At 41.4% G+C, this 20,777-nt stretch overlaps 1 protein-coding gene across 1 annotated transcript in view; it reads right to left on the reverse strand.

Moving 5' to 3' along the window:
• OXR1 (oxidation resistance 1) overlaps nucleotides 1-9,096 on the reverse strand; it is a 257,761-nt gene extending 248,665 nt beyond the window's left edge. The window contains exon 1 of the mRNA XM_059815903.1: nucleotides 9,060-9,096. Within this exon, the coding sequence (XP_059671886.1) occupies nucleotides 9,060-9,076 (17 nt within the window). The 5' untranslated portion in view covers nucleotides 9,077-9,096. The remainder of the gene's footprint in view (nucleotides 1-9,059) is intronic.
• Between the last annotated feature and the right edge of the window lie 11,681 nt (nucleotides 9,097-20,777).

Raw genomic sequence — 20,777 nt, forward strand, 5'->3', positions numbered from 1 at the left:
CACCAGTATGAGTGTTTAAAAAGGTGTCAGGGAGCAGCATGAACAAATCCCATTAACAGACAATGGGATTTGTGCGGATACCTACTATTCACCACGTTGAAAATTTAACCCCGGGGCTTTATACATACAAGCAGGACGCAGACATATCATATTATGAAATGAAGTTTGGTTTTTATCAGGATACTGGGGTTTTTCTTAGGAAATAAAGATACAAGGGAGAAAAGCCTTCTGCTCTGATACAGTGTTATGATTGTGGGCAGGGATTTAAAAAAGCATCCGAAGAAAGGGAGACACCTGAGAAATCATGTAATTGCCGGAAGCATTTGAGAAAGTCTGTAGGACATGACAACAGCCCTCATTATGTGGTACCAGTTCTGCTTTGGAAGGTTTCAGAGATGTATCTGGCAAGCAACCCCTAAGAGAAAATGTATTTCTGACCACCAGTGTAGCTATTCTTACATGTGAAAGATGCAGCAGAGTCTAGATGATGCCACTTAGCTCTGTTAGGTGCTGATAGTCATATGTGTGCCTATCACACTGAAGTTGAAATTAAACTACAGTGGTTTTAAAGAGACTAGATTTCATGTGTGGCAGCACTAATAATTCTCTAATCTACAGACTTCATTTCCTAAAAATGAGAGAAATCTTACGAAGTTATTTTTACAGCCAGAATCTAACAGAGGCAGTTCTGCTAAGACTGGAAACATACCAACAAGTGGAGGTATCTGCAGGGCAGGGCACTGAGGTCCAAGTTCAGCATGAAATCTGAGCATGAGGAAAAGTTCATCCTTGTCTGGGAAATATCTTCATGCCTTCCTGTACAAGAAGAAATGACTGAACAGGGGCATTAGTACCTTCAACTGACTTCATCATTCAGCAAGACTAACCTTGACTTTATACCTTGGCATATTTTTCTTCCAAATGCATTTTTTGAAAAGCAAAACCAACCACCATTTTCCTCATCCTGCATACTCTTGGTAAAGAGTATTGTTAGAAAATTCAGGTGAAATCCTGACTTCTAGAATAAGAGCAAAAGAATTTCACTGACTTCAGAAATGCCAGGGTTTTGCCCTTCAGCAGGAGCTTGAACAGGATGTAACGGGGAACACATCCCTGTATAATGAAGAACCCAGCCACATACACGATGTATCTTAAGGGTCTTGCTCAGAAGCTCTGTGCCTCCTGAGTCTTCTAAAGCATAAGGGAACTGGAAACACCACAAGAAAGGTGTCTGCAGTTTTGCTCGCACATTAATTGCTTGAGATCAACTGGAGAAGTAAATAAACACACTAGTATTCCAATGCAAAGAAAAAAAAAATCCAGTCACTGAGATGTTAGGTCCTCTTCGTAATTTCAAGTGCCAGCCACTTCTGAAGAAGGAACTTATGGTATTACAGGTTATAACTGAAGTGCAAGTGTAATCCTATAATTAAAGAGTTTGCAGGCAGTAATCAGACACTTTTACAAAAACTTAAATAACTCTGAGTATTACAGCTACAGCATGAAGTTGGTGTAGAAATGGAGATGACTTTCTCTAACAGAAAGATACGTGCCAGGTTGGCTGGTTAGCTCATGCAAATCCCTTTGAAAGGCTCTACACGAGGCAGAGTAGAGCCTTATCCTAAAATAGACTTCTGTAAAAATGTAATTGAGAAAACATTAATCACTTAAGATAAATGTAAATAGACTTAAATTTCTTTTATATTTTCATTTGTAAAAACATAGATTATACCCAAATATTAATTCACATTTTATAATTAAGGATGCTTAAAAGCTGTTCACCACAGCTTAAAATTTCTGTGATTTTCTTTGTATGTATAGGAAGCCAAATTTTTATTAGGTGGACTGGTAAATTAAAAATATGTATTTTCTATATTTTGTTATATAAACAAACATTTTATTGGAGCTTAAGCTCAAGTATACAAACACCTATTGGGCTTTTTACTTTGTACTGCGTCTAGCTGGGATGGAGTCAATTTTCTTCATAAGTAGCCCGTATGGTGCTGTGTTTTGGATTTGCGATTAAAACAGTGTTGATAACACATCAATGTTTTGGCTACTGCTTACACAGTGTCAATCCTTCTCTGTTTCCCACTCTGTCCCCCTGTCTTGTCCCCCCACCCAGGGAGGCTGGGGGTTGGCAAGAAGCTGGGAGGACACACAGCCAGGACAGCTGACCAGAAGTGACCAAAGGGATATTCCACACCCATATGATTTTGTGCTCAGCAATAAAAGCTGAAGGAAAGGAGGAGGAAGGGGAGATATCTGTGGTTATGGCATTTGCCTTCTAAAGTAACCATTATGTGTGTTGAGGCCCTGCTTTTCAGAAGGTGGTTAATCATGTCTGCCAATGGCAAGCAGTGAATGAATTCCTTATTTTCCTTTGTTTGTGCACTTTTGCTTCACCTATTACTCTGTCTTTATCTTGATAGACGAAATCTCCTTACCTTCCTTCTCTTTTCTCCACACCCCATGGGACAGTGGAGTGAGTGAGCAGCTGTGCAGGTGTTTGGTTGTTGGCTGTAGTGTACCCACCACATAATCTGTAAACTCTTCAGGACGTTTTTTGCAGATCCATGGCCAATCAAAATTTTGTTATCTCACTACTTCATTAGTTAAACATTGCTGCTTTGGGGTTTAGTTTCATTATTACCAGAGGAAGTAAAAAAGATCAAAATCCTCTTCCCTCCAGTAGGAGGAGTAGTATTGAGAGAAGTGAGACTCAAGGAAGCTAACAGGATAAGGTTTCAAGAAGTGGATGTTTAAAGCACAGAGGCCCAAGTGCAGAGTCCTGGATGGATTTGGTCACAAGGAGATCATTAAGAATTTTGGTGAATTGAGTCCAAGTGGGTGAACTGAGTGCAAGAGGCAGACGATGCACAGCAGATGCTCAGGCAAGGTAGAGACAGAAAACAGGAAATGGGGCACAAAGGGATCAGAGAAAGTAGTGCATGGCAAATACCAAATCCAATGAAAAGAGGAAAACTAAGCAGACGGAAGACTTGACAGAGGAAACACCTGACAAAGATAAATTGCCAGTCTACAGGGAACCTGAAGTTCTGCTGTATGGTTAAGTTCTGGAGCTACAAACACATGAAGCTATCAAGAAATACAGAGAACTTGTCCCCTTACATCCTGGATCAGTTGGCACTGGGATAGTGTGAACATTCAAGGTGAAGAAGGAAAATCTTCCCTGCTGCTATCTGATGTGAGCAAGCAATCATTCATAACTGGATCAACATGCTTACGTCCACTTCCTCTCCTTCTTGCTTACCCACACTTAGACAAATGCTGCTGAGAGACCCTGTGGGTTATCAAAAGAGAGCCACACTCCCAGCTGCAAGGATGAATTCTGCAATAGAGAGACCATGTACGCACTGAAGGCTTGAGTTACCCCATCTGAAGAGTTATGTGATCTGTTAATAAATCTGAGCTCTCATTAAGCATAGCACAGGCTGGAAAAAATGGCCAGGTGTGTAAAAGGGAAAAAAAACAACTTGAAAAACAAGAGACAGTCAGTATAGGATGTTACACATTCTGTTGCCCTGTATACATCTGTCTACTAGACTGTGTCTGTGCTGGTTGAATTAGAAAGCAGGTCCCACAGCTGACTTACCATTTTGCATTATTCAGCCTCCAGGCCCCGAAGCAATAAAACAGGGCAAGACATTGGAAATTCGTATTTAGGAAATGGGAGTAAACTTAAAAAGAGTCCATGTCAATAGGTATTATTTTGCAGTTCACTACCATAACAAAGTTCAGCAGTAAGAAAGTGAATCCCATAACAGAGAAGAAGAAACAAAGCATGTTATAGCCTCATTCAAGTAGTGTCACTTCCAATTAAAAAGCAAAAGGGGATAGCGAGCACCATGTGAATTTTGGTCAAAACAGATAATTATTTTTATACACTTACAAATCCCAAAGAAAAGAACTTTGACACACACTCTTAGTGTTCAGTAATGGGCAGAGTTTCGTGGCCATCCACTGGCCATGCTTTAGAATCTGGCAGAGGTATCAGAACAAACACAGGAACGGTCCAGGACTAATGCCAATAAAAACCATGAAATTTAGAAACCATGTGTAAACACAGCCTTTCTGCAGCTAAGGGGAAAGAAGAAACTAGGCTTTTATTATCTTGAAAACGCTACAGTTTGTTCATATCAGGAGCTTATAAATGAACACTATTCCCTTAATTTTCTAATCAAAACCAGATATAAGAATAGGAGGTCAGCAACTGTCAGTGACTAAAAAGCTGATGTGTCTTTCCAAATCTCTTCATCCTCCTTCTATACCAGCGTGCTGGTTTTGGCTGGGGTAGAGTTAATTTTCTTCACAGTAGCTAGTATGGGTCTATGTTTTGGATTTGTGCTGAAAACAGTGTTGATAAAGCAGGGATGTTTTAGTTACTGCTGAGCAGTGCTCACACAGCTTTGAGGCCTCTTCTGCTTCTCACCCCGCCCCACCAGCGAGTAGGCTGGGGGTGCACAAGAAGTTGGGAGGGGACACAGCCGGGACAGCTGACCACAACTGACCAAAGGGATATTCCATACCATATGACATCATGCTCAGTATATACAGCTGGGGGAAGAAGAAGGAAGGGGGGACATTCGGAGTAATGGCGTTTGTCTTCCCAAGTTACCGTTACGCATGATGGAGCCCTGCTTTCCTGGAGATGGCTGAACACCTGCCTGCCGATGGGAAGTGGTGAATGAATTCCTTATTTTGCTTTGCCTGCCTGTGCAGCTTTTGCTCTACCTATTAAACTGTCTTTATCTCAACCCACGAGTTTTCTCACTTCTACTCTTCCGATTCTCTCCCCCATCCCACCTGGGGCGGAGTGAGCGAGCGGCTGTGTGGTGCTTAGTTGCCAGCTGGGACTAAACCACGACAACCAGTCACACTAATTGCCCAGCTCAGCCATCATTTAAGATTATAAACATGCCAATATAAGTAGACACTGGAAGAAAGGTTCATTCTACTTATCACAGGACTCAACTTGCTGCTGACAGACCTGTCCTAAGAAAATTTACTGTAACTTTTCAGGATGGCTGATTGGAATATGATTTGGTAAGAAAACTATTTGCCTCCAGAAACAACTGCTGTGTTATGAAACTCGTGGACCGCTGGCCAAGGCTGTCAGCACTGCCATTCACGCAAGCTGGCCATCCCTCACGAAGCACCAAACCATCCATCAATACATAACAGAAGCTACCAGCTGCATTAGCCAGCAGTGCTTCAGGCTGGAGTCACACCCTATAAATAAAATGCTCTTCACAGAGAAGACCACAATAAAAATAAACCCTGAGTTCACATCAGGGCAATCAGGATGCATGGAGATCAGAGTCCTTTCATCTTTTTGTTCACCTTTTCTTTCTTTGCTCCAAAATAGTTTGAATTAAACCTAGTAACACTAGCCCTCAACAGCTTAAGCGCTGACAACAGATACACAAGCTCTAGCTGCTCTCCTAGTTCTACAGACCTTCTTGAGGTTCAAACCAGTGGAAGGGGAAGGAGACACCACACACTTATGGCAGTAGACAACTCAGACAGACTTGGATGTAGCAGCTAACTTCTAATTAGCCAGAGATAATAGTGGTAGTCTGTGCACTTCACAGGACCAAGGTGGTGTCCTCCACAAGCCCAATTCAAACATGTGCCATGTGCAAGGCTCCTCAAAAAACCGACAAATGGATGCAGCTCCAGAAATGGAGCTGTATCGCACATATGCTTAAGCAAATGTCCTCATACTTCTCAACTCCTGCTTCTCACAATTGCTTCCTTCAGTCTGCAAAACTCATTTAGGGACCAAATGGCTGGGCACTGGGGGTTAGATTTGTCACTTAGGCCATCTTTTGAAGCATTCTGATCTAGGCAAGAGAAGGAAAAGAGAACTGAGCATGCCATCCAGGAGAAATACTCTCCAGCTGAGTGGACATAGTTTAAATGAGTTATACAACATAAGGTTTCCAAACTGAAGAACATATATAACCACAGGTTAGAGTACCCCTGAATGTCATCATGCCAGTGGTAGATAGACAGAGTTTACTGCAAATCCTGAGGATGTGCTAATTTGGGGCCTGTCTTCATAGAGCAACTTCCACATATAAAGTTGTTTCCCACAAAATAAAAATCCCTTCTCTAAAGCCATTTAAACACTTTTCCCTTCCACAGGAGGACAATGGTATCGGCAATCGCTCTTGCAAGACTGAAGTAACTACACAACGTGAATAATACAACACTTCAGGAACTCATTGGTATACATACTGATGTCTGCTATTTCAGTGCTAGTGTCTATTGTAGATGTAATTAACTGGAGAAAAATAAACACGATAAAGAAAAAGATGAGAGCAGAATACACGACAACGCAGATAAACCACAATAGTTCAGTATTTAAAAGCATGGGATCAGCTCTCAAATTAAACTGAAATCAAGAGGAATTCACCTCTTTGTTAGCGATGTCAGTTCACGTTAACAACCAGCTTCTTATAAAGCAGCTGAGAAATATCTTCCTCACATACAAATTTTGTCAAAGCTGTTCTGATAGGACAGTCACTTTTATTGACTTCATTATTCAGTCCGTTCAACAGTGAATATCCACTGAAAATAAACTTCGTATGCAAAATTAAGAGAAAGGTATAAATAAAAAAAGGAGCTGAGATACTATATACCTGATAACTTCCCAAGATTTGGTGACAGGAGATAATTCAGTTTTTGAGTCGGAGTTTTGTAATTTTTTTAAATGTTTTGTGGAAATTATAATTAACACTGTATTATTAGAACTAATTAAAAACTAATTTTACAAGAAAATTAACCTTAAATCATCCTTTCCTATAGAAAAATAGCTTTGCTCCTCATGATATTTTCAAGTAAATACAGTATTTCTTTATAGGAAGAGAATTAACGTATCAAACCAAGATTTTCAAAAACTCCCAATAATTTTAGGCAGTCTATTTGCAGGAGTTTATAAGCTTTAAAAATGATCAATAAAAATTCAAGATTTTCCTCTTCACAATTAACAGTCCTCTATGAAAAATAAATTCAAAATGCACTGCAATTGGGAGAACAAAATACCTAACAAGTACTCAATCGCTGCCTAACTAAAATATGGTACCAATCTCAAGAATACTTGATGTAATTTCCCAGTTTACAAATAGGAGGCTACTGTTATGGAAGTCCACTCTGCCTCTTTCCCTCCCAGAAGCAGGAAATCCTTTATTTATTACAAATGGTTCAAAACAGTCTGCATAAAGTGAGAAATAGCAGAACACAGTACAGTGCAGAGGCAAAGAACTTCTGTTCCCCAGATGTGCCCTTTTTCATAAAACCTCGTTTGCAGACATGAAAGAGAATTTCATATTGTCTGCAACATTCTTTATGAGGAATTTTCATTTGCATAGTAATCAAGATTCAATCTGGGAGAAAAAAAAAAGAATGAATGTTCAAGGCTACCAATCAAACACAATTCTTCATTTTGCCATTGCTTTATAATGCTAAGAAAAGATAAAAAGACTATCCTGGGAGTAAAAAAAAGTCAAATCAGCCCTGAAGGAGTTCATATGGAGTACTATTAAACAGTGGCAAAAATAAATAACCCACTTGAATATAATGTAATATAATAATTTATTTCACTTAGCAGAATGTCTTTGGTTAACTTGAGTGTTAATATTCTGCAGAGGCAATCAATTAAAACCAGAAGTCTTCAAATGGGAAGTTTGCAATTCCGTTACTGTACCCTCAGCAACAGTTATCTTAAACTCATCATACTGACAAAACAACGGATTCTATACTTACCTAAAAATAAGACCAAAGTTTCCTTTTCCTGAAAAGTTACCCTAAGAATGTACTGCCTTTGCATCTCATATACAAGGTAACAGAATCTGGAGTCGGATGCCAATAGCACTTCAGACAGACACAAAACATCCCATTGAATCTGTTGCCGTGTGAAGCAGCAGTGGAAGAGCACAAGGGACCGGTCAGCCCCTGGTAGCACCCTGACTCAGACGAGGCTGCAGCTCACACTGAAGCCCTGCGCAACTGGTGCGGGAGCTGATGCCTCAGAAAACCAAGCTGCTTTTTCTTATTATTTGCCACCCCTGATTCCTGCAGGCATGCAAGATGCTCCTTCATATGTGCTACTTTTTAAGGGCAAGCTAGCCTCCCCTCTTCCCAACAATTCGGAAGAGGTGAGCTACTTCTCCAGGTACCAGATTAAAGGTGCTTTGCCACTACACGAGGCCAAAGTTTCATTAGGCTGCCATGTGACTGCGGCACAAGTGTTGAAGTCTTTGACTATCTTCTATTAAAAACCTAAACGCCTACCAACAAGCAAAAAAATTAGGGAGTTCACACAGGGGAGGAATGGCCTATAGTATCTTTGTTCCATGGAGAAATCACACTCTCCTGTGGAAGACCCATAGGTACAGAAGCTGGTACCTGGCAAGGTGCCTCAGGTGCTGCAATGGCTTGTGCGGCTGCAGGAACTGTGGGGGAAGCAAGGCCATGCTGTCTGCTGACGGATACAGGAGCAGAACCTCACCACCTGATCTTTAAAAGCAGCACTTAAAGAGTGCAGGAAGTAGAGAGCATGGATTCAAAAACATTGATTTTTGAGACATCTGGGGTATGACATTGGATCATGCAGAATAAGAGATGGAGGTTACATGATATTCAGTATGGACTCCCCAAAATGGCAAAAAAGAACCTATCTTACACTGATGCTTTGTTGTCCTGATGTTATTTTCTGTACCAAGAAAGCAGGAGGAATGCCCTCCAGCACTAGTACAGTGTCTTCTTTGGCAGTCTTGCTGTGACCCACAATGCCTTGGAGATACGATTTGCCTGTGTGCTACATGGCCTGTGTGACACATACCTGTCAATTAAAGTAGATCAGAGCTGTACAGCAAATAAAGACCAACTAATATAACAGAAAGATCAATACATCCAGCTCATGTATTTTGTATAACATTACATTCAGAAAATGTAAAATTTTCAAATTAGAGTCACAACAGCTATACTGTTTTTTGAAGATGAAGAGCATAACAACAAAGGTGAAAACTGACCTCTTAGTGCCAAACATTATGGTGCGGGCTTGTTTCACATTTATGAATGCACTGCTCTGCACAAGGCTGTTTCTGTTGACCTGGATAAGAAGAGAGAGAGAGAGATTTTTAGACCAAGCAACTCAGGACCTTCATTTTAATATCCTGAACAGTAAGTACATTAGTAAACATCTTCCAGCGCAACTTCAGAGAATACCTGGGGTGGTGATGCACTCCTCTCCCCTCTCTCCTGGGCCTCTCTATGATCATCAGAAAATCCAGCTAGGCCCTGACCTTTGTGTAAAGAGTTGGGCGGTTAAGCATCATCCCTTGACCGTTCCAGGAACTCTTGCATGGTTAAGGCAGGAAACGGCACTAACTGAACCAGGCGCTCCTATTACCTGACCGAGGTGGGTAACCAGAACAAGAAGAATGGGATGATCCATCATTCCCTAACAGCCCTGGAGCACTCCTTATCAGGATCGTAACCCAAGTGAAACAACACCATGGTTACTGAAATTCCACCACTTTACTAATGACTAAAGCCAATCATCTTGCAAACCCATAAACAGCAGTCCCAAGCAAGACCCTTTGAGCTCTCCTGGACCGCAGTGGGCTATGACCAGCAACTCCCTCTGAGCAGGACGCCTCTCAGAGTTTTTGCAAACTCAGTTTGTGAAATTTTGGAGGACCGCAACCTGGGCTAACACTCGCTCCTCCCCGAGACTCAACCCTGGCCCGTTGAGGAATGCCAAGACATTTGAAGTGAGTATTTTCACAGAACTCAAGGGTAATTTTTAACAGGCATCTTTGTATATATCTATAGATTTATGTCTGTGTGCGTGCCTGTGTGAATCAATCTGTTATCAAGCTATTGTTGTGATTAGCTCACTTTGCAAATCTTAAAACTAATCCATGATTAAGTGTTGCTAAAATCTTATGATTTACCTCCAACCGTGAATGAACCTCAAATTGCTGCTAAATACACATCATCCTTTAGATAAAACCCATTGCCCAAGCCGGGGACTAGGATTAGACCTAGCCACACCTGGACTCCTCTCTGAGAAGGAGTTTAGAAAGCAAGGGGGTCTATCCCGAACCTCGTGACTCAACGGGAGGATTTCTTTCTCCCTCGTACCCTCTCTTTTCCTTAGACATAAACCGTTGACCAAGTCTGAGACTATGTCTGGATTCAGCCGCACCTAAACTTCTCTTTGAGAAGTTTAGAAAGCAAGGGAGTCCATTCTGAACCTCGTGACTCAACGGGAGGGTCTTCCCTATTCTTTACCCCTTTTGTTTCTCCAGTCTCTCTGCACAAATCATTCTGATTTGATTCTAATTTGATTTTCCTTAGTATGTGTTAGTAAGTAGTAGAGTGAGCCTTGCCATCGAATTCTGTTTTACAAACTTCTATTAAAATCACTTTTACCAATGCCCTTGATGGTGATTCTTTAAGCGGCCTAAACCGCTCATTCTTGACACCTGGCAATTTTACACAAAGACAAAGGTTAGCAAAACAATGTAAAGGTTAACAAACAAAAGATAAAAGTTAAAAAACCTAAGACCAAAACCTACTGGTAGGGCTTAAACCTGAGGTTGTTAGAGCAGTTACTCAACAAAAGAGTTAGGTATAATGCTACGTGGTAGTGCAACATGTAAAAGCCCCTGCCTCTGAAAGGAGAATTCATGTGCCCGAGTGAAATTCAGGTGCCTCAAAGCAACTAAACAAGATCTTCCTGAATTGCCAGCTATATAAATTTACATCTTAATTGCATTTTGGTGCTCAATTTATTGATTGACTACCTTAGTAAGTTAGTCATTTTTCCGGAATTTCTATAAATAAGAAATTTCCTAGAGTGGGCCTACTATGTATAGCCCTCAGGATATGTTATTATTTGAACAAAAAGAAATTCCAACCTTTATATAAAACATAAAAATATGATATTATAGAATAATAGAATAATTAGGTTGGGAGTCCAACCCTCAGCTGAAAGCAGGTGTAATCAGATCAGGTTGCTCAGGGATATGTCCAGTTGAGTCTTGAACACCTCCACAATCTCTCTGGGAAACCAGTTCCAGTACTTCACCACCATCATGGTAAACACATTTTTCCTAATACCTAATCAGAACTTTCCATGTTACAATTTGTGTCCACTGCCTCTTATCATATCACTGTATACCTTCGAGAAAAGTCTAGCATTTTATAGTCCTCTATATCCTCCACTCAGGTATTCATTGACAGCACTAAGGTCTCCTCTTGGCCATCTCTTCTTAAGGCTGAGTTGATCCAGCTCTCTCAGCCTCATGTGATATGCCATGTGCTACAGCTCCCTGACCACCTCGTTTGGTTGCCATAACTCAACATCCTTCTTGTTTTGGGGAGCCCAAAACTGGACATGGTGTTCCACAGTCAGTCTCACAAATGCCAAATAGAGTGGAAGGATGTGTCCCTGACCTGCTGGCTACACTCTTACCCATGCAGCCGAGGGATGCAGGTGACTTTCTTTGCTTAAGGGCACACTGCTGGCTCATGCTCAAATTGCTATTCACTAAGCCTCTCAGATCCCTTTCTAGAGCACTGCTTCCCAGGCAGTTGGTGTCCAGCCCATCCTTTTACACAGGGTTATTCCATCCCACGGGCAAGACCTTGCATTTGCTTTTGCTGAACTTCGTGAGGTTCCTGTCAGCCCATTTCTCCAACCTGCCCAGGTCCCTCTGAAGAGCAGCGCTGCCCTCCAGCACACTGACTGCTGCCTGCAATTTGATGTCATCCACAAACTTGCTGAGACTGCACTCCATCCCATCACTGATGTCATTAATGAAGATACTAAACAGTGTTGGTCCCAGTATTGAGCCCAGAGGGACCTCACTAGTTACTAGCTAGGTTTGACGTTTGCTGTTTTCCAGTCATCAAGAACCTCCCCCAGTTGCCATGACTTTTCAAAGATGAGAGAGCAGCCTCGCAACGACATCAGCCAGCTTCTTCAACACCCTTGAGCACATCCCATCTGGTCCCATGGACTTGTGTACATCCAAGTGGGCTAAGTCATCCCTAATGCTGTCTTCCTCTACTGCAAGTACTGCTTCACTCTGCTAGGAGGCTCAGGCACCTGGGAGGCCTGAGGACAAGTCTCTCCAGCAAAATCCTAGTCAAAAAAGGTATTGAGTACTTCAGCCTTTTTTCCACATGGCCACACTGAGCAATGGACCCATACTACCCTTGCTTTTACTTCTGCTGCCAATGTACTTACAGAAACCTTTCTTGTTGCCCTTCACCTCTTTGGCTAGTTTTGATTCCAACTGAGCTTTGGCTTTGCTGTCTGCATTCCTATGTATTCTTACATGTCTCGTATTCCTCCCACATAGCCTGCCCCTGCTTCCACCGCCTGTGTCCTTCCTTTCTGTGTTTAAGCCCAGTCAGCATTCAGGCCACTCCTTTACACAGACCGCAACCCCTCCTCCTGGCTTGCCCACCTGATCTTATCACCAGTCTCCACCGGTGTATCCATCCACTACAGCACTGCAGTCACGAGAGCTATCCCACCATTTAGCTGTAATCCCACTATGGTCACAGCACTGCAGCTGTGCATGAACTCCGAATTCCTCCTGCTTGTTGCCATGCTATGTGCTTTTAGTAAGGTGCAGCAGGAACCTTCCTTCTGTTGTCCGAAGTCATTAGCTGCCACCCTCCTCTGTCTTGAGAGCCACCCTCCACTACTTGTTCACCCATGGTCTGCATCCGTCTCTCCTTCCCCTCTGTGCATGGCTCAGGCTCTTATCTTTGCAGAGTTTCTGTGAAGACCCCAGGCATCTCCTCCTCACTTTCCTGGTGGTGCATGGTCTGCTCATCTCTTCTGCAGCTCCTTCCCCATGCAAGTCAGCAATTTGCTCAGTGTGCCTGTCCCCAGGAGAGGCCCCAAGTGCTCTGCAGCCCCACACAGGCCAGCGGCAGCCTCCCTCAGTGTGCCACCTGGGTCGAGGCCTCCAACGTGCCAAGGACAAGTTGGTACCAGGGAGCATCCCTGTGGGCTGTTGAGACCATCACTGTACACCCTCCAAGCCACCCCAGGCAAGTTTAAGCAGAGATGCTCTGTGTCTCTGCTGCGCTAATGGCTGCAACAAGGGCGTCACTGCTGCTCCCCATGAGCTTAGCCTTCCCAAAGTGGGAGCTGGGCATTCCCAGCAGCAGCCTGGATGTGAAGGTGCCAGAAGCAGCTCTCAGCAGAACTGGAAGCAGAGACTCAAACTGCTGCACAAACTGGGACAAGCAACCATGAAGAGCAGCCCGGGCAGTGCTCTGAGTGCCCTGCATGCTCCCAGCCCCACAAACCAAGTCCCTTCTGCAGCCCCTGTTCACAGTGCTCCGGTCCTTCACTGCCTAAGGAGCAGCCAAACAGCAACTGAAAAGTGCAGGCAAGTGCCAGCACCTCCAGCTCGAGGCTTCCCCCACCGGGTGCCTTCCCACCAGACTGCAACGGCTCATCACCTTGGTTCACTTCCCTTGTGAGTGCCAACGCACACGCCCGCTGCCCTCACAACATGTAATTTTGATGCTAATGAAACCTTTCTGCCCTACTCCCAAATGTTCAGTTCAAAGAAAAAAGACATAGCTTACAAAATTCTATCCTAGTTTAGTTGATTTTTTAAATGTAAATGTGCAATCTACATACAAATGTTTTGTTCATCATGAAGAAGCTGTGATTACATGATCTTGACTGACAGGATGATTTTTGTCTACAAACTTCCTCCTAAATTCGTAAGATGCTCAAGGGGACTTTGCATCTCCATGTCACACCAGATAAAATGACATCAGGTAAAATGTCTTGTTACCTCCAGGCAAGGAAGTGGTGTTTTCACAGCACCGTATTTCATTATGGGTTTGGGCAGTGACATTTTTGTCTCAATTTACCAGTTGCTCTTAAAGCATTTCCTTTTTCGTTTTGTGTAGGGTTTTTTGTTTTGGTGTGGCTCCTTCACTTGTACAGCTGCAAAGAGTTGAAGCGAACCTCCCTCTTCCTTTCCATGCCCTCTTGTTCCAGAATCACAGCCTTGCAGCTGGGCAATCAGCACAAATATCATCAGCCTAAAGTACATTTTCCTTCCCATGCAATTATTCTCCCTGCCACTCACTAACATCAGTCGCTCTACATTGAGAGCATAACAAATGCATGCTTCAAGTTAGCTGCCTTGATTGGGAATTTCTAAAGCCTCTAAGTAAGCCAAGTGTCCACTCCAATTGAAAATCAATGGATCTGGGGCATGCACATCCCCTGCATGTCTTGGGAAATCACACTCCAGTTCCCTATTTATGACTGTCAGGCTAACTGGGAGCCTAAGCTATGCCTACACTGACAGATACGCAGCTCAGAGATGGAACACGGATGAGATTAAAGACTGCAGCTCAGCCTCTGCCCCAGCGCACACATTAAGTATCTCAAGCCATTTAGATAGCTGATTATACAATGTGGAGCCTACATCTGTAAATGCACTACAAAGATCTGAGTCAGGCATTCCTTTTCTCTTAGAAGTAGCAAGGTTCAAGCTCCTTAACTTAATTTTCAAAAGTATTTAGGTTGTGACCTGGAAGTCCAGGTCCCATATTTGAAAATGACACAGTCACTTATGATCCCAGGAGCATCGGTGGAACTTCAACACTGAAAATTTTAACCCCAGTTTATTCAATCATTTGATGATCATCTCTGTTTCCACTGAAAAGCACCATTCACAAGCATTTATTATATTTTAAGAATCTTACATTAGCAGGTAAGACTGCCTTTATGTTAGTAAGAACTTTAACTGAATGGCTCTGATGCTTTCTGTCTCTTCTTGGATATAAATAATAATGTTAGTGATGACATAAGGTACTGCAGTTTCTCAGAAAACAGGACAAGCTATTTGAGGAAAACCAACAGGTATAAAATTGCTGAGTAGCTGAAGCATCCTCCCTTGAAGGTGACTGTTGCAAAAGTCAGAACAGCAAGGTGTTGGATATGTTGCCACCTATCTCAGCAGAAACTTTGTGGTACAACTATGTCCTTTTTGGGGAAAAAAAAATGATATGGTCACCAAATATATTAAATGAAACATTAATTTGGACTTCAGACACTTTTTCCCTTGCACAGAAATGTTTCCCATAGCATTTCCCATAGCTATTTCCCATAGCTTAGCGAGGGTAACTGTGTGTCAGCTACTGCCCTTCAGCTGAACCTCATCCCTCTCTGGTGGAAGGTACCGTCCTGAGCGCAAAGTGGCAGAACAGCCTGGGAGAACCGTGTTCTCTCTCTTCTAGACAGCCACATCAAACTGCTAAGAAAGGCTGTTTAAAGTAAGCAGACTCACTTTGCACTGGAGCAGATGAGAAATACCATTTATCTGCTTGGAGATAAATTCTGCAAGCTGCGACTTCCAAAATAAGAAGCTTCTTTGTAGCAATAGTGATTTCTAAAATGATGCCTTAAAGATGCCATTTTATACAGTAAAACTGGCACAAAAAACTCAGTAAACGTTTTCATTTACACAAGATATATTTAAGCATTTACTGAGATTCACACTGACTGCTCAAACCCATGCAAATCTGAGCACAAGTATCAAGAATAAAAATATTTTGTGTTAAGAAATGATTGTATTAGTGATAAATATGGCATAAAATGTTCATACAGAATTACAAAGTAAGATCTTTGTCAATGACCTGGAGGAGGCAACGGACTGCAATGTCATCAATGTCATCAAGTTTGCAGATGGCACCAAATTAGGGGAGACCAGTTGATATGCTTAAGGGCAGGACTGTCATCCAGGGAGACTTGGACAGGCTGGAGGGATGAGCTGACAGGGACCTTATGAAATTCAGCAAGGACAAAAATACAAAAGTCCCGTACTTGGGAAGGAAGAAACTCTTGCAATGGCAAAGGCTGGGCACTGCCTGGCTGGAAGCGCCCTAGGGGCAGCAAACTGAGCGTGAGCCAGCAGCGTGCCCTGGCACTGAGATGGCGAACAGCTTCCCAGACTTTATTAGCAGGAGATGGCCAGCAGACAGAGGGAAGGAATCACCCCCCTTATTCAAAAATCATCAGACCATTCCTAAAATACTGCATCCAGTTCTGCAACCTGCCCTCAATGCAAGAAGGACACTGGAGCGAGTTCAGTGTAGGACCCCCAGGCTGGTCAGGCTGAAGCACTTGCCCTGGAAGGAGAGGCTGGGGGAGCGGGGCTGCTCAAGCCTGGAGAAGGGGTGGCTTCAGAGGACCCAGTGGTTCCTTCCAGTACCAACAGGGAGGTTACCAAGAGGGACGTTATCAAGAAGATGCAGCCAGCCTCTTCACAGTGATGCATGGTGGGAGGATGAGAGACAGTAGGGGTAAACTGAAATGAGAAGCTTTGACTGGATATAAGAGAGTTGCTTTTTACCATGATCACAGTTGAGCAGTGGACCATATTGCCCAGAGAGGTTGCACAGCTTCCCTCCTTCGAGTTTCTCAAAACCTGTCTGAATAAAGCCCTGAGCAACCTGGACTGATCTCACAGCTGACCCTGCTTTAAGCAGGAGGATGGACTAGAGCCTTCTGAGGACCCCTCCAACTTGAGTTATCCTGTGATCCCGAGTCTATGTATAAAAAAGGAAAAAAATGGAAGGGGATGTGAAATGATGGCTGAAGCTGGGATAATTAAAATATAATGCTGGTACAAGTATGATGACAGGATGACTACAAGTAAGTTTTTGTTTTAAGGAAATAGCAAGAAGAGAACACTTTAAAATTTCCATTCTGAAAGGTTAGAAAAACAAATTATATTAAATTCCGCTCAGAAGAGGTATATTCAGTATATTTATATACAGGACTAAAAGCAGCAAGCAGGAACAAACTGTATCAAAATACACACCTGATTTAGCTGAGTTGAAAGATATTGAAAGCTAGGAGGGGGCAATAAGCAGATGAGGCAAGACCTGAGAAATTAAACACTACTATACACAGTAAGCCTTGAAAAGTAAGAGCAGAACAAAATATCTTCCACAGGCAATGGGAAATACTGAGTCACCGAAAAGCAACCGAATCCAAAGATTTTGAGAATTGTCACCTTTGAAATAAAAAGAACCATACATAGATTTTTACCAGTTCAAAAGAAGTAACCTAAAGAATGCAAAGGGAGTGACTCCAGTACCCACAGCATTGGGGACACCTGGAATATATAAGAAGTTTATTAGCAGCATCACTATGCTAGAGGTTTTTTTGCAGAAGCAAACAAGTGAAGAAGAAAAATATAAAAAATGGAAATAAGAGAGAGAACTCTAGTTCAGTACTTATGCAAGTAAAAATGAACATGGATTTACACAGGAACAAGTCATGCTTGCTTAAGTTACAGTATAATGAAGTGACAATGAGAGCTAATGGGGATGAAACAATTTTTGCCCTTCAGGAAAGCTTTGATATACTGCCACATTGAAGACATTATGTGATGGCTTTTGATATAAGTATTATGGTTGCAGTAAAATGGAAAGGAAAATTCTAAGAAAGACTTGGCAGTCAGTTAATTCAGGCTATCTCTGGAAAAAGACTGCTGAGAAACAAATCAACACACAAGCAAAGCATGAAGTTAACTAGAAATATTCCTAATTCTATCCTTGCCACAAAGCAATCACTCAGTAGAAACAAAATTTCTTCATTTACCAAAACCAGTTACTGCTGTACTTTACTAATCATAATCACTTTAAAAAAAAAAAAAAACCCCAAACATTACTAACAATGTAAAAGAATCCAAGGCTCTTAAGCATTATTCAAACTTCACAGGTATGTCATGAAGTGCCTATACGATATTTAACAAATACATTGCTCTAAGTTCTTTATACTCACAACCCAAAGGCAGGGACTCTATGTTGATGGGCCCCTCCAAACAATTGCAATACTACCCAAACACCTTCCCATACTCGGCTAAATCACCCACTAAACTACATTACATTTAATTTGCTGTACTTTCACACATCTGAGGCCTTTTGAGTAATTCCACAGAATGCCATCAGAGATTAAAAACATGTAATCTTGGTATTCAGTGTGTCTCAACAATATAGCGTTAAACCTAAATACCATACCTTATTAAAAGTTACTGATTTGCTGGGGCTTAGAAAAAAAGATTCTGATAAACTCACCAACACCCTTACAGATACCAAAAGATGAAAAAAAAACGCAGAAGAAAAGGGTAAGATCACCTACAGATGCTCAGCAGAACATTTTTGGTAGGTCAGTGCTTTTCTCCTGCCCTCTGTCTTGAAAACGTTGGCTTTCTCCTGTAGATGTCTGCCCTATTCCATACTTGAGGAACTGTATAGACTATTTTAATCTAACGGTCTGAACTGCTCAGAGTAAAAGGAGCCGAGCCATATGAAGATACATCCGAAACATATAAAGCAAGAAAGTGTCACCTGAATTTTCAAGTACTTTACACAGCAGTGTAAAAAAACTAAGGCACAAAGCAATGTGAGAAAGGTTTTAGAGCAAGCAGCCCTCTGCAGTATAATAGGATACTTAGGTAGGATCACAACATCTTCCCAGAAGCTATGCTTCAAAAAAAACAAGCTATGTCTTGTCAAAGACACTAGGATCATACAGGGTTAACCAGAAGAAATGTAATGGCCCGTGGTTACAAACAGTGAGATTGATTACTTCTGGCCTAAAGCTCTGTGAAACTCTACATCAGATGACTTATTTCAGCCTTTGTAGTATATTGCACAACCCACCATTTCAAAATGAAAAGAAATAACTTCTTCAAAACTTTATGAAACATGCAACACATTTATTCTCTATATAGTCTAGCTTGATTTTTTTCTGCTTTGTTTAATTACCTTAACACTTGAAGGAAGTATACCTTAAAATCTCAATGAACAATTGCAGGTTTAGTTTGGCAGCTCTTGGAGCTAACTCATTAGTGGCTTCTTAGGCAGCTAAATGATAAATAAAAATAAATGAGCCAATAAAATGAAGTCCTATTCAAATAGAGAAAAATGAAATGTAGTTACTAACGTAAAGACTAATTTATCTGACATGCAAATGAAACCTTTAACAGCAATTCTTATGCGGTGAAATAAACCCAACTGCCATCTGTTGTTGTTCAAAGGTCAGTTCAGTATCAAGAGTTTAATAAATAATTCATGTTTCCTACCGTAAATCATGAGGGCAGCCAACATTATGGCCATTCAGAAGTATTAATCTGTATTTTTTCATTAATATGTTTTTTCTGATATCTGAAGGGAAAGTATTTTAGAAATATAGAAATGAATTTCATATATTTGACTATGCTGATTATTTCTTTTGTCAACAGTCTTTTACAGCAACCACATAGTTGCCAAAGATCTAATACTATTGTCTGTTATGATTACATTTGTAATCCTGTTAATTTAATCTTCTTACACTTACAGTTTTTTCTTTACAATTTAATTACATTATGACTGCTGTATGCTTTTCATTTGAATCATACAGTTTCCATGACAGATGTTTTCTTCTTCCAAAATGAAGTTAAATATTTCTGGTTTTAAGACAACAACAACAACAACAAAAAAGAATTACCAGTTTGCCTCCTCATCCCAGTGACAGATCGGGTGACCTCATCTGATAATTCTTCTTTCATCCTTTGTTTTTAAACCGTCATCTTTCATTCTTTAATATAATACGATCACCAAAGCCTCACGATAGCCTTCATTTCCATTTGCTTTCTTTTGTTTCTCTTCCCTTCCTACATTGTACAATACCATATATGTATCTTTCTCATGTCATAGCTAAGTGTAGCTTCTGCCACAAAATGCACATAGTATATACAATGCAGCGATGTAGGTGTGCTCTATCACTCATTCCCTGTTAGATCATCCACCTTTGCCTGTAGGTAATTCAAGGCAAATCCTAACTACTGAAGTAGGAGAGAAAAAATTCCTTAGCATGCTCTCTGTGAGCATGCTAAAGAAATATACTGATTTTTAAATAAGACAGATAGAAACATACCATTTGCCCTGGGTATTTTGCCCTCCTGCACCTTCATGTCAGCACACAACAGCTTCCTTTCCTATGGTTTCAGGATAAAGGGACATTCCTCTACATCCTTTAGATCATATTAAAATTTAAGTTCCTCAGATATCTAAGGAAGGAAAAAAAAAAGACTGCTTCTCCTTCTCTACACACAATTGCTGGACTATCAATTATTTATTATTAATTAAGTAGTGGATGTGCCTATGACCAGACAACAGCATGCATACAGACAAGACTCACAGGGAGTAACCAGAACTGATCAGTATTTCATTATTTTTCTTTATTTACAAAGACTTATAAAGCTTGCTAAGTTTGGAAAAGAAAAAAAAATAGGCTGAAAACAATAGTAGGCTAAAAAACCCCTTTCCAAAAGCTCATCTGAAGTCAATGAACATTAATGATAAAACTAAATCTGCTGAGACATAAATGGTAGATGCAATGGTTCATTTACAGCTGCTATGAGATGTGAAGACGGTGCTGTCCACCCCTCTTCTCTCTGGGAAAATCAAGAGTATCCCAAGTAGACTCAAAAGGATCATGAACCTAATGTTCCTCAAAGCTAAAGAAACCAACATCACTTGCAGCAGGTGGGCTGCTGCTTTCAGACATAGCTCAATGACAAATTTCCTCCAGTAGCAAGCAAGCTCTTATTCTCTTTAGACCCATCCTGGTTTTTAACTTGTACCCCTCAGTTTGCTGTCCCTTTAGTTGTACAAATATAAAGTCATATTGGACT

The sequence above is a fragment of the Gavia stellata genome, chromosome 3 (assembly GCF_030936135.1).
Source record: "Gavia stellata isolate bGavSte3 chromosome 3, bGavSte3.hap2, whole genome shotgun sequence".
NCBI lineage: Eukaryota > Metazoa > Chordata > Aves > Gaviiformes > Gaviidae > Gavia > Gavia stellata.